Source organism: Thyridium curvatum (genome assembly GCF_004353045.1).
Source record: "Thyridium curvatum strain D216 chromosome Unknown NODE_125_length_70029_cov_65.485989, whole genome shotgun sequence".
Classification (NCBI taxonomy): Eukaryota; Fungi; Ascomycota; class Sordariomycetes; order Thyridiales; family Thyridiaceae; genus Thyridium; species Thyridium curvatum.
Genome location: NW_022156880.1, coordinates 39,559 through 53,575, shown reverse-complemented (window position 1 = coordinate 53,575; position 14,017 = coordinate 39,559). Strand labels below are relative to the sequence as shown.

Below are 14,017 nucleotides of genomic sequence, written 5' to 3'. Positions count from 1 at the left end.
AGCAACTTCTTAATTTATAGTTTAAATATACTATCTAGCTAGTATATTACCTCCTATAGAGGTATATTACTAGTTATAAGTATTTTTATATAAGAGATTTCAAGCTCTAGAGCTATAGGTAGTATAAGGATTATTATATATCTAGTCTACTAGATATAGATTGTATTAGAAATATTCTAATAGAACTTTTAGATATATAGCTTTATAATAGGTACCAGGCTTTTATAGATAGATTTATATCTTAATAATATATAGAGGTTATTAAAGTTAGAAAGACTATTAGCCTTTAGATTATAATATTTAAGAATATTTTATATAAACTTATAACTAACTATAATATATATATCTTAAGAATATTTATTAGCTAGACTATAGTCTATAATATTATTAAAGTTTATAGTTCAGCTTATTATAAGATTAGGTACTAGTCTATAAGTATAATAAACTTAATAAACTTTATAAAATAGTAGAGGTATATAACTGCCCTCTACTAATATAGAAATACTAGCTAGAGGATTATCTATAGGATTAATATTATTTATAGGTATAGAAATAATACCTAGAGTGCTATCTATAGTATTACTAGCCTTTAGTAGTATAGGAATATTAGCTAGAAGATTGCCTATAGTATTACTAGCCTCTAGTAGTATAGGAATATCAACTAGAGAGCTGCCTATAATAAGACTAGTCTTATTACTAGCTATAGATAGATCTAGATCTATTATTATTTCTATATTATATATAGCTATATTAATAGCTTTATTTATAAAAAGGTCTATTACTATACCTATAGGTTAAAGAAGACTATCTATATATTAGAATATTAGTAGTTATATCTTAGATCTAACCTTAGATTAATCTCTATATAGTAAAAAGCACTTCTAAATCACTATATAATACCATCATCTAGTAGAGAATTTAATACACTTTTAAATAATAGTATTCCAGGCTCTATAGAATTAAAATTATAGCTATAATATATACCTTTTTACTTAGTAGATATAGTGGTAGTAGGGGTATAGGTTGTTTTTTTTAGGCCTAGGACGTGATTTCCGGTAGGAAAATAGTGGCGTTTTTCTGCCCTTCTAGACCGCCCTCTCTTTTAGCTACATAAAAGTCCGCATTGCAGGCAGTCCCTCTAGTAATAGTTACTCTAGGTAGATAGGCCTACTCTAATCTACTTAATCAGATATTAACCAGGCTTATAACTATCAATTAAGGATCAGATTAATCAAATTCTATTTATTAAGGTGTCTAATTCTAAGGGAGATAAGGGGGAAGGCCGCTAGGGGGGCCGCCGGCCCTTAGGGGTGGCCCTAAAGGGCGGTGTGGTTGGGCAGAGACAGCTCTACATACTAAATTTGCCCTGGGGTTGTCCTTAGTGGACCAGCCCCTTCTGACATAATTACCTACGAGCCTACCTAAGTTGTGGATCGTGTCACGACTTCGAGGAACTGAACTCACCTAACCCACTAACCCACTAGCCCACGGGATTTCAGCACCCCTCATTGGTCAATCCGCCCAAGTCAGGCACTGGGCATGGCATGGCTCGTGCCACCTGCGCTAAAACCGAGGGGCACCTTTGCCTTTCTGCCATTTTTTTTTTCTGGGCGGTGGAAAAAAAAAACCCCAGTCCTTCCATCAAGAGCCCAAATCATAGCTCAAACCTCCCGTCGTTGCTTCCCCATGACTTCGGTTCCCAGATAGCAATTTCCTCCTTTCGAGCTGCTTGCATAACGTCGCCCATGCCAGCCCCGGCCTGGTTATTTTCCAACAAAACATCCTCCCACACGACCGCTCCCGCACCTCCAACAATCTCCGAGCCAGACAGCATGGCCAAGGTCAAGAAGAACGAGAAGCCAAAGGCGCCCAAGGCCTCTGCCGGCAGCCCCCCTGCACAGCTACTCGACCTCGTCGAGAACTTCCTTTCGGATCACTCCTTTGATAAGGCCCATGAGAAGTTCAAGCAAGAAAGGGCCCGCAACGGCTGGCAGGATGCAGAGGCTGAGAAGAAGGCCGGCAAGGGCCACTCTCACTCCCTCGTCAGCGTCTTTCAAACGTGGGAAACCAGCCTCAAGGACTCGGAGGGCAAGGCCAGCAAGATCAAGGGCGTGACCAAGGTCAGCTCCAGCAGCGACTCGAGCGATTCGAGCGACAGCGAAGACGAGGGTGGCGATGTGGACATGAAGGACGCAGCGGCCGCCGACGAGTCGAGCTCCGAGTCTTCCAGCAGCAGTGAGAGCTCCGGCGAGAGCTCCAGCGAATCCGATAGCGATGATGAGAAGCCTGCTAAGTCGGCCAAGGCTGCCAAGGACGCCGCCGCCGCCAACCCATTGAAGCGCAAGGCTCAGTCTGACAGCGAGTCGTCCTCGGACGAGTCGTCAGACTCTGACAGCTCTGATGAGTCGAGCTCGTCCAGCTCCGAGGACGAGCGCCCCCAGAACAAGAAGCAGAAGGTTACCGCAGACTCTGAGTCCGAGGACGACTCCGACTCCAGCTCAGACTCAAGCTCTGAGTCTTCTGATTCGGACTCGGACTCTGATTCCGACTCTGACTCGGATTCGGACGCTGAAGCCGAGAAGGCTGCCAATGTCCCTCTCCCCGAGTCCGGCTCCGACTCCGACTCCGGTTCCAGCTCCTCGGACTCAAGTGACAGCGAGTCTTCCGAGTCGGAGGACGAGTCGAAGAAGTCCAAGTCCAAGGCCAGTCGTGCCAAGTCGCCCCTTAAGAACGGCTCGGAAAGCTCGGCCACTCTGGGCAAGACTTCGCCCGAGACGTTCCCCGTCTCTACCTTTGCCCCCTTGCCCCCAGACCCGACCAAGACCAACAACCGTGGCAAGGCGGCGAAAGAGCCCAGGCAGCAGAACGAGCCGTTCTCGCGCATCCGGAGGGACATCCATGTCGACCCCCGGCTGTCCTCTAATGCCTTCGAAGACAATGCCCACGGGTGGGGCCAGAAGGCGCACGAGGACCTGATCGTCACTCGCGGCAAGGGTTTCACCAAGGAGAAGAACAAGAAGAAGAGGGGTAGCTACAAGGGTGGCTTTATCGACACCAATGTCCGCAACGGTATCAAGTTTGACTAGATTATTATATGGATGGGCGTTGGGATACGAAAAAAGCCTGTCGATTACATTTTGGTGGCGTTCTTGGGTTTCTTTGATCTTTTATGGCCTTTACACATACCCTATGCAGTATTTTGGTCATTTTTTTTTCTGCCCAGACATAGGTATTGTGGATTCGAGACTCTCCGACTAATACTCTCTGCTTCACGTGAGTAGGTAGAACAGACACAGGCATAGATGAGATTTGTTTACTAGAGACATCGATTAAAAAGCTTCAAATAATGGCAACGTCAGATATGAACACTTCCAAACGGGATTTCAGACATACTCCAGATATTGCTATCATGCACTAAGCTGTCGGATTACAATAAGTATCCAGCTCAGACAGGTAGATCTATACGCCTAGAGGGTATCTCTACAAGGCCTATTTCCGCACATTGTCAACAGATTAATGATTCCTCTTGGCTATCTGTTGCATAACCAACATGCTATATACATTATCTCCTTCAACCAGGCAACTCATACTTCGCCGTGGTGCCTGGCTCGTTCCCGTAATTTGGCAAATGTTGGTAGTGGACATCTTCGCCCTGCAACTCGCTCTTCCCCTGATAATACATTACACTATTGGACAAGCCGTCAGCCGGAACCGCTTGCCCTTTTTCTTCTGCGGGATGGACATCCGCTTCTACTCCAGAAGACTTCCGTCGCTTGAATAACCAGACCCCCAGGACGGTACCAACGCAACAGGTGATCAAGACGCTGACTGCGATGCCGGCTATTGCTCCCTTGGACAAAGACCCGGACGAACTCACGTTTGGCCCAGAGCCCCTGCCGTTTGTCTCTGGCTGATTGCCTCCCCCGCCCGAGCTTTGCGCATCCTTTGCACACCATGTCCTTATCTCCTCTGCGGCTGTACCCACCGCGACTAGGTCCTCGAGTGCGGTGGGGTTGGCCTTCCACAGGGTGAACTGGTTTGCGTCCTGGTTGACCATAAGGTACGCCGACGAGAAGAACTGCCAACCTAGATGGGCAAACTTGCTGGCCTCTTCGGCTTGCAGAGAGTCGATGACGAGATCTGGGCCGGTCGTGTTGACGAGCACCTCGCCGGTGGTCTGATCAATCTCAGTGTGTGGGAGGACGAGCTGCTCATTCGGAATGCGGACGGAAAGGCCTGACTGGAGGGAGATGGTGAGGTCGCCGTCGTACCTTGAATGTTCATGATATTAGCAGTTGGATCGATGACGGCAGAGTGTTCAGGTCATAGCTCACGGGACATGGTCCGCCCTGTAACGCATGTTCCAAAAGTATATCCCAGTAGACCTATCCATCCGGAAGATCGACTCCTTTGTCAGCTGCATCATGTTGTTAAAGTATGGGTCGAGCGGCAGCCGAATGAGGGCCGGCAGACTGGGCGTGAGGCACGTAGCCATGGCGCTGGAGCTCGAGGAAGGGAAAATGCTCCGGTTCGTGCCGTTGGAAAAGTTGAGCACGATATCGGATATGGTGACGACCATCTGCGACGGGCACTGAGACACCGAGCCCGGGGCGACGAGCGACTGCGTGAAGCCTTGGCCCGACACCTTTGCGCGATCATACCCACCCAAGACGAGGCTGCCGTCGAGTTGCCTCGACGCCGGGAGTCCGGGCGTGCTCCTGCCCCAAAAGAAGCCCCACGAGCGAGACAAGATTCGGTTGGACGACTTGAGGGTTTTCAACAATGTCGAGTCGAGACCTAGTCCGAGGCCCATCATCGGCAAGTACGCCTGAGAGCCCCAGTCGTTCAAGGCGATCTCGAGAGGGAAGTCCTCCAGCGTGACGTTGCTAGTCAGCCGGAGACCGTCGGAAATCTTGGTGACTTCTGGGTACGCCGGACTACCAATAAAGCCGTCACCATTCTTGTCGTCGGCAAAGGCGTCAGAAACAGCCTGCTTCCTCGTTTTGGAAGCAAGAAAATCGTATGCACCTCCTCTAAATGTGGTGCAGCCGTCATCGGTCCAAGGGCCTGGATTCGGGACGCCGGCCTGGCAGTGACCGTTGGTGCCATACAGCAGTGTGTTGTTTAGCGGCCTACGAAGAGTTTACATAACAATGAGTCGACATGGATCGTCAACAATGAGGAATGAGGTCAAAGCATAAAAGGCTTACCACAGAGGTAGAAAAGCAGCTTTCTGAGGGGGTTCTCCGATTGATAGCTCAACGCCTCTCGCTATCTGGTTGTTTGGCAACGAGATGTTGCCAATCCTCAGAGGAATTGGATATGGAGCACAGGTCGACGCCGAAGCCGAGGTAACCATGATGGCGAGGAAGATCATCGCCACGACTGTGCGTAGCCCAGTCATCTTTGACCGAGACTTGCTTTACTTTGCAACGATTCTTTACGTGGTATTATGCGAGGCATGAAGGTGTCGAAAGAGAAGGTGTGTGATGGAATGAGACGCCACCCAGGTCGGGGTTGGGGAAGAGAAGATTTACACAGTCCGGGTCTAACGAGATCAATCTTGCATTCGAGACTAATAGGGGACAACCCAACCAACGCTCACACCGACTTCGACTGAACCGGGATTGTGTCAGTGGCCTGACATGTCGTCCCTGATGCAGATTTCACAGAGTGCACGACTCCACCCGACCATCACTGGAAAGTCTGAAGGCTTGCCCATCATGTTTACCCTTAGGGCCCCGAGATTGGGCAGACGAAAGTGCCACGAACTGTTTCGAGTCACGATAGATAAAAGGGGTGGCCATGCTGGAACCAACAGACACAACCATACCTGGACTGGGAATAGCTGCGTTCATCAATGCCCAGTCTGAGCAATGGCTGAGAGATAAACCTGGGACAAGAGTAGCATCGCTTTATTGCCAAGCAAAGTCGACCCCTGGTCAAACACCCTGTGATGGCGAATTGGAGGAGAGAGCCGGGCCCGGGAGAGTGGAAGCGAGAAATTACCTTGGGAGATGATAGGCCGGATGGAAGGGCCGGGGCCCAGGGGCTGGGCGCTTAGACGTTGGAGACAAGATGAAAGAGTGGATGGGACACTGGTGAATGTGCAGATGATTACCGCCACCCGACACTCTTCTGCAGAATCTCCTGGTCTTGTTTTGGGCCTGGGTCATTCCTTCGGCGCTTCGCGAGGGTTAGAGATATTCGAAATTCTCTCTTGCGATTTGGCTCCCAACGTGCACATGGTTGGTTGCTGGCCACAAGACGATAGATGGGAAGAAGATAAATCAATTATGTGCGGCTGACATTGCCGCGCCCGATATAGATGATGGCCTGTCGCTCCCCAACTCAGCCCCCATGAGCTGACTGACAACATGCTCCTGGAAGACACACTGTGGTAACATTGAACACATGCAGCCAAGCCAAGCCCCCCCTGAACCACATTTTGCTGTTGGTTCTGTGACGACACTCCTGGACTTTAGAAGCCTGATTCCTCGGCCGCGCAAACTCGATCTCTCTCTATTCTACCTTCTTTCCCATTTCTCCTTTCTCTGATGAGCTAACGCGGTACTTGCACTGCATCCTTTGAGCACCGTACTTTCCACGATGATTGCCGGGAACTCTTTAGGAAATCGGCGCTTGTTTTCTTTGATCTTCACATTGTCATTCGTTGCACTGGTTGTGTACACACTCTCCGGCTCCATCAAACGGAAGTCATACTCCCGGGACATCCCGGATTGGCTGCTGCCGTCAACACAGAAACCCACTGGCTCCTCGACGACGTCGTTGTCCATACCGGAGCTGGACGACATACCGCCAACAAGACCGGGAGAACCAGAGTTTTGCGTCGATCGTTTCAGTCCGAGATACCTGTATCAGCTCAGGGATCACAACATTCAATACTGCACACCAGAGTCACAGGCGCGCCTGACCTGCTTCCATAGCAAAGTGCGCGATGACGACAACCAAGACTCATTTTGCATCGGCCAAGGCTCTGTGCTCGACGTGAGCCGTAAACGTTTCGCATTGGACTGTAACATCCGCCAGCCGGACGACAATGAGACCGCCAGAGGGCTTCTGTCCTTTGATCGGATCAAGCCGCACTGGTACGCGACGGGCCCAAAGGTTCTGTTTGACCACTTCGTCGACTTCAGACCGACACTGCAAAGATCGCCCGAGCCGATGGGAAAGAAGAAAGAGTTCGCATTGCTTGTCAAACGGGAGGAGGGCCGCAATCTCTGGCATACCCTCATGGAGATTTGGTCCATGACGATGACCTTTGACACTCTTCGGCTTAGCCGGGACCCGAACGATGACAACAAGCCTTTCTTTGAGTCGCCAGAAGACGTTGCGAACACACAAATAATAGTACTCGATGATCACATCAGGGGATCGACTTTTGATTTGTGGCATCTATTCTCCAGCAAGCCGCCTCTGCATCTCAAAGAGATCGTCGAGGACCCGGTCAAGGCCCAGGAGTTCTCAGAAAAACATCTCAACATCATCCTCCCTCTGCCCGGCGGGAGCAACCCGCTGTGGCAGAACGACTGGGTAGCCCGCGACTGCACCGAGTCGCCTCTCCTCCGACTCTTCGTGCGGCGCGTGTTCCAGCACTTCGGCGTCGAGCACGCCACGGGGCCGCGGCCGGTCGGCAGGGCCCAGGACAAGGACATCACGCTCACGTTCGTCGACCGCAGGGGCTCGCGCAGGCTCCTGCGCAGCGAGGCGCTGCTTGACGCCGCGCGGGCGCGGTTCCCCAACGTCGACGTGCGGGCGGTCGACCTGGCGGCCCTGCCGCTGGCGGAGCAGCTGCGGATCGTCCAGGAGACGGACGTGCTGCTCGGCGTGCACGGCGCGGGCCTGACGCACGCCATGTTCATGCGCGAGGGCGCCGGCGCCGTGGCCGAGATCCAGCCCGCCGGGCTGTTCCACAAGGGCTTCCGGAACCTCGCTGCCATGACGGGCCACAGGTATTTCAGCGCCCACGCCGACATGGTGCTGCCGGGAGAGGAGGAGGAGCAGGGAAGTACAGGAGGCGAGACCGGCAGTGCTGCCTCGACTCGAGGGACCAGGCGAGAGGCGAAGCGGGACGAGGAGAGGGTGTGGCAGAGTGCCAACGTCCGCATCGAGGAGGAGAGGTTCCTTGGGCTTGTTGAAGTGGCGGTCAAGTCTCTTTACAACGAGGGCCTTCGAAATCATGATGTATTTTAGGTCCATTGTGTTGTTTTGTTAGTAATAGAACGGGATATTGGGTTACGATCAGAAAAGCTACTCGAGGGTCGCGGAATTCAAGTGCATGTGAGTATATCTAGAGTGCCCCAAGCCTGATGAAACGAACAACAAGGTACAATGTGCCATAAAACAAAGATGCCAGCGTATTGATTTACCAGAGCTTCAACAAAGTTGAGTTGGCCATCACATACATGAATCGAGATTCCCGTACGCCAGCTCTAAACCTATGACTGTTAAAGACATAGCAAGGAGGGCCATCGCATATTGCCCCATACCAGTACCTCCTTGAACGTCTTTCATGAGGGCTGACCACAGAACCGTCACGACACAAGACACGAGAACGGTAGAAAGCACCAGAATCCGAAGGAGTCTCCAGTCAAAGCCATCGACGATACAAATGCCCCACCCCATAGGGGTTTGGAAGGGATCGTCCTGACACGAAAGCTGGCAATGCATCTTCTTGGGTAGGCGCTGGAAGATCTGAGAGCCGCAGTGATCTCCCGGGTAGAGGAATGAATGCATGAAGACATGGGGATGTATCGGGAACGGAGGCATGTCCACGGGGCAGGGCTTGTAGGTGTATAGCCCTTCTCTGACGTGTTTCGGGGGCGGGATGGAGTCGGCAGTGTCCAAGTAGAAGTTCCCGACGCATTCCTTGGATTTGTGTCGGAATACCAACTGCAACTGCACTTGAAATTAGCAAGCTTGGACAACAGGCCCAGATTACCTCTTCTTACCTTGATATAATGCATCGTCCTGGGCACGAGGAAAGGGTTCCTTGCCGCACGGCCCCGAAGTCTGGCGTATTCGGTTCGAATATGTTGAAACAATACCTCGTCATGGTTCATATTAGTTAAGTCGATATGGGCAAGCGAGATCCGATGAACCCCGGACTTGGCGCATAGGAGCAAATATTTTCGCGTCCCCGGCGCGGCATCTGGATATTGCGGCCCCTCTTCATCGGAGCCTACGCTAGAGGGATCCGTGTCGACCGTGTTAGCTCTGTCGCTTTCAGATGCAGAAGTCGAAGCGAGAGCCTGAGAAGAGCTCCTGGATGTATGCCTCTCGTAGGGCCCGTCGGAATCGGAAGTGGTGGAAGAGGCCTTGGGGGGAGATCCTGAGGCTGCTGTATTCTGGATGAATCTCCGGAGTGCAGTCTCATTTTCTTTAGGCACCGTGAGCTGTAGCCGGCGCCCACATCTCTGCTTCCATATTAGCATTGTGAAACTGAGAACATGTATTCAGCTGAAGGTAACGCACACATTTCCAGGCAACCTTCACGCTTCCCGGAGGGCAGGGTGTCGTTACCAACGCACTCAACTGATCTAATAACGAGATTAGGGTAAGCCGAAAACGATCATATGAATATATTAGCAAAGATTGGTGCCTTGCAGAATCGTCGACTGACTCCATTGGTGTGTTGGTAGAAGCATGATGTTCACGTTCTGAAGACGTTATAGGGTCGAGCAGCTGGAAGTCCTCTGAGATGACTGTCTCACCTCCGGTAGCGGAATTCAGATTAGCTCCTTCAGAGTCAGGGAGGCTTGTTGACATGTTGTGACCTTGTTGATCGCTGGTTTGAACATTGGAGGAACGTTGCTCTTCTTCATGGTCGAAGGAACAATGATTTTCTTGCTGATCCACGCGACCTTGTTCAATCGGCCAGTATTTAAAGCGACCGGATAGAATCCTCAGTGCTTTACTATTGGCAATGAATGACTTGACACAGTCAAGATTGGAGATGATCTCACTTTCGATCTCGCTTTCGTCAACCTCGGCATCTTGGTCGGTCCAGACTTCCTCCACAGGAGACTTAATATGGTGTTCAAGCCCGAGATCTTCCTGAATCCTGTGTTCCTTGTCGTTGTTTGTGGTTACATCAGCAAACCCGAGTGTCTCGTGTCCACGATGCAGTATCAAAGCTTCCACCATACTTGCCGCTATTCTCTTGCGTGATTGGATTACAAAGTGTACTGCTGATTGTTCCGTGGGGGAACTTGCTTCTCGCTTCAGATCCCGCCCAAAGTGAGACAGGGTACGAGCAAGGTCGTCCTGGAGTCGCATTGGGCCGAACGTTGACAACAGAGCCAAGCCCGCGTCTGATATGTCATAACGACGAAGGAGCAGCTGAGCAAGCTCTTTGCCGGCTGATTTGTGGCCTTCATCAATTGAGGTTCCGGAGTCTGTGTGAGATTCTTCCCCGCCACCAAGAGCGCAGGACTTATCCCACCCCATACCACCTAGAACCTTTCCATGACGGCCTTCTGATTCGTATAGGTTCGATGCTGAGGTAGAGACTGCCGAACTAGAGAATTCATTTTGTTCATTGCTCCTTTGGGAAATATGGTGTTTCCTAGACATTGGTTGCAAGTCGATGACATCGGTATTAAGGTCAGGATCCGCTTTGGATAAGTCAGAACCCTGCTATGCTCGTTAATTTTGCTCACTTGCCAGTCTGAAGGTGAGAACTCACTTGGATAGTGAGATTTCTGTTATACAGATTCAAATGGTGAGAGTACCACCTGTGAAGGGGTCGCCTTCTTCGCGAGGCGCCGCCTTCTCCGCCTCTTGAGATGATAACTGGCGGATGTAGTGGTCTTTTCAAAGGTACTTCTTTCTCGCCAGACTCCGATCTTAGTGCCGCTTGTCGGTTCCACATCTCCTTGGACTTGACACGCAGTTCGTCGATTTGTTCCTGCAAACGTTCAAATTGAGGAACGATGGTACACATTTCTAGCCAAGGGCGAAGAACCTACGTCTGAGAAGCAAGGACCAGGAGTTGTTATCAAATAACCATCTTCTCCCTACAGACCTTGTTAAATATGGGATCTCACCATCCAGTCATCTGAGGGTTTTACATACATCTTTGCTATAGGCTCTCACGGTAGCATCTGGCCCCAGATAGTGCTGTATCTCGCTGCTGATAACCTTCTTGTGGATATCCTCCTGAGGAATCCAGTACCTGTTCATAGTGGTGGAGGTCATTATTGCAGCGTGCTCTGGTAGGCACGAGGCAAGATTATATGTTGATCAACGGTGTGCGACTCTTTGAATAACGCAGTGATGTATAATCAGCAAACCGGCCTAACAAATGATGAAGCGCGGCTAATGAACAACGATCAGAACTTGAATGGATTGAATACTTCGATTTAACTCAAATATGGAGGCACAGAGGAGGCTCGAGAATACGAGCGCACCTAAGTTTCCATTGGGCATCTATGCGTCTATCTCGCATCATGCCCAACGACGACCCGACATAGAAAATGGTCGGACCAGTACCGGTACTCTACGAGCTCCCTGAGACAAGGCTTCTTACAAGGCCTCCCCACACGTCTGCCAAGACTCAGCCACCAGGAGCCCCTCTCCTCCATATATTCATGCAGGTCTCTCAACAAGGATGACGGTGGCGGTGCAATGATTTTCAGTCGGATGTTACCGTGTCAGCTCAATTCTACCGTCTGTCTGCTAGTGGCCTCTCGTTCTGCATTGCTATTTCCTCCTTTCGAGATGTTGCAGTTTTCATTGTCTAAAGTACCTGCACTCACATCCCTCAGCTCGTCCTACCTACATTACCCAGGCCGCTACCGCCCTATCCCAAAGCTCTCCTACCAGCCATGGGGATTCGTAGTCTAATTCAGAGGATGCATCTTGAGTGGCGGTCAGACAGCTCTTCACTGACTGCCTTTCACTACGACCCATTACCTGAACCCAAGAACTACATACGACTCCTCGAACTCCTTCCTAGCAATGACGGAGTAATCTCCTGCCGCCTCACTCAATGGCTTGTCTCTGAGGCGCCGTTGTACTGTGCCATCTCATACACCTGGGGAGACACTCTCGACACGACTCGTATCCACGTCAACGGCCAAGAAGTAATTGTCCGAAAGAACTGCGAGTACGCCCTGCGCCAAGCCCAGGGGCAACGAGGTGATCGATATCTCTGGGTCGATTCCATCTGCATAAATCAAACCGACGACGATGAAAAAGGCCACCAGGTTGCCATGATGGGCGATATCTTCAGCAGAGCCACGTCCGGGCTTGCGTTGGCCCGCACGACGGCGAGAGCGAATGGCTGTTGGCTTTCTGCAGACGACATGCCCGATTTCTAGAACAGATGTTCGTCATGCGGGGTGCTCCCAAGGGTTCCAAATCTCATTACACTCGGAAACTGAGATGTTATCGAGCCTATCAGAGACGGTGGGTCTTGAGACGCCTCACCACCGTTCAAAGGCTTGTTCAGGCCCTGAATAACCTCTTTGAAAGGCCATACTTTTCACGATTGTGGGTGTTCCATGAACTTTGCTTGGCGGGTACCAACACAATTCTTTGCTGTGGCGATGCTCGACGGCCTCTCCGGCATGTCTGGATGTTGTCCTACCTGATCGCCGTATCGCTTAGGACCGTTGCGCAAGGGGAACCTTTTCCTCACCACCCGTTGACGATAAGTACAGCATTGTTCTACAGCCCGGGTTCCAAGAGGCTGGACGAATCATTGCGGCACATATTGAGCGCGACGGCCGATTTGAAATGCGAAGACCCTCGTGATAAAGTCTACGGCATCTTGTCTGTTATAAATTGGGGTAGTGTGGCACCACCACAACCAGATTACCGACTCACAACCTTCCAAGTGGCGGAGAAGTTGTTGGGCTCGCTGCCGGGTGACACATACGATGTCGGTAGGTTCCAGGGTATAATCAACTGGATAACGCAAGGCTTGCGCCTCTCCCCATACGACAGCGCAGACATGAGAGCTGCCCTCAACCAGAGACGCACACATTTAGATCAGTTTTCACCACTCGTGACGTCCCGAGAGCTGGCTTCAAGTCGATCTTCCCGGTCTACGGTAGCCATCAAAGGTTGGCAAGCATTTCGACTTCAGAAGTCCATAACGTTTTCAGCTTCAGGCCCTGTTCAACAAACTAAAAGCGAACGCTCTTGCAAATATGCGGCACGTCATGTGAAGGCTCTCATCGGCCATCCTACTACTCCGGACCGCTATCAGACGGCATCTTGGCTCGACGTGCTCGATGTGGTCGATGCGGTCAGGTCGATGAGCTCGCCTTTCCACCTGTTCCTCCCCCCAGCTACTGAGCCAGGTGACTGGGTTCTGAGGTCGTTTCGCCCATCCCAAGACATGCAAAGATGCCTAGTGGTAAGAAAGGCACTCGGAGAGAATGTGCTTTGCGTGGTTGGTCAAGGGATATATGTCCGCGGCAGCTACGACGCCGACACTCTCGGCAGTGACACAAGCGACAACGACGGCTTCGAGGTGGACACAGACTGTGACGACGATGATTTCATGTTCTCTGCCCGCAGGGAACAGTTCTGTGTCACTTTCGACGTGGAGGATCTGCTTGTATTTATGAGCCAGCCGGGCCTGAACCTTTCTGATGCTGGTGATGCCTGTGGGGATTTGATCTTCGAGCGATTGAACACAGGTGTCTGCGGGCGCATCAATTCTTCTTTTGCAAAAAGGATAAAGTAGACTTTAGTCAAGAGAAGCACATATCCTGTAAAGCCAAGAGGGAATGCTCTTGAAGCTATGTGTTAGTATATAAGGTAGACTTCCATTGCAGACTGGATATGATGTGTGTTAACGAGTGATGTAGATAGACTGGGTCAGTAGAGGCAATACAGTGGCAGCATGCAATGAATCGGTAATAATGGCAATAAATCACTACCCCTTCCATCTCTTGTTCAGTACTTGGTGTAGCCTCTTTTCTCTTTTTGGGTTGACTGAGAGCAAGAGTGTTGATCGATAAACAAGCTGGCTCTTTTCAGA

The 14,017-nt window shown here is 50.8% G+C and overlaps 6 protein-coding genes across 6 annotated transcripts; 4 read left to right on the top strand and 2 right to left on the bottom strand.

Annotated features, from left to right (window-relative positions):
* Positions 1-1,832: 1,832 nt before the first annotated feature.
* On the top strand, positions 1,833-3,086 carry E0L32_011940 (uncharacterized protein; the record flags this gene model as incomplete). The annotated part of the gene is made up of 1 exon (XM_031134725.1): positions 1,833-3,086. The coding sequence occupies one exon, from the start codon at positions 1,833-1,835 to the stop codon at positions 3,084-3,086; it is 1,254 nt and encodes a 417-aa protein (XP_030999704.1).
* Positions 3,087-3,571: 485 nt separating this feature from the next.
* Positions 3,572-5,359, bottom strand: E0L32_011939 (uncharacterized protein; the record flags this gene model as incomplete). Its single annotated transcript, XM_031134723.1, has 3 exons — positions 3,572-4,271; positions 4,335-5,132; positions 5,211-5,359. 3 exons carry the CDS (start codon positions 5,357-5,359, stop codon positions 3,572-3,574), a joined length of 1,647 nt encoding a protein of 548 aa, XP_030999703.1.
* A 1,250-nt stretch (positions 5,360-6,609) lies between these two features.
* On the top strand, positions 6,610-8,214 carry E0L32_011938 (uncharacterized protein; the record flags this gene model as incomplete). Its single annotated transcript, XM_031134722.1, has 1 exon — positions 6,610-8,214. The coding sequence occupies one exon, from the start codon at positions 6,610-6,612 to the stop codon at positions 8,212-8,214; it is 1,605 nt and encodes a 534-aa protein (XP_030999702.1).
* A 204-nt stretch (positions 8,215-8,418) lies between these two features.
* E0L32_011937 (uncharacterized protein) lies at positions 8,419-11,220 on the bottom strand (the record flags this gene model as incomplete). Its single annotated transcript, XM_031134721.1, has 6 exons — positions 8,419-8,919; positions 8,973-9,462; positions 9,644-10,659; positions 10,709-10,930; positions 10,992-11,039; positions 11,098-11,220. The coding sequence occupies 6 exons, from the start codon at positions 11,218-11,220 to the stop codon at positions 8,419-8,421; spliced, it is 2,400 nt and encodes a 799-aa protein (XP_030999701.1).
* Positions 11,221-11,849: 629 nt separating this feature from the next.
* Positions 11,850-12,344, top strand: E0L32_011936 (uncharacterized protein; the record flags this gene model as incomplete). Its single annotated transcript, XM_031134720.1, has 1 exon — positions 11,850-12,344. The coding sequence occupies one exon, from the start codon at positions 11,850-11,852 to the stop codon at positions 12,342-12,344; it is 495 nt and encodes a 164-aa protein (XP_030999700.1).
* A 635-nt stretch (positions 12,345-12,979) lies between these two features.
* On the top strand, positions 12,980-13,720 carry E0L32_011935 (uncharacterized protein; the record flags this gene model as incomplete). The annotated part of the gene is made up of 1 exon (XM_031134719.1): positions 12,980-13,720. One exon carries the CDS (start codon positions 12,980-12,982, stop codon positions 13,718-13,720), a length of 741 nt encoding a protein of 246 aa, XP_030999699.1.
* Between the last annotated feature and the right edge of the window lie 297 nt (positions 13,721-14,017).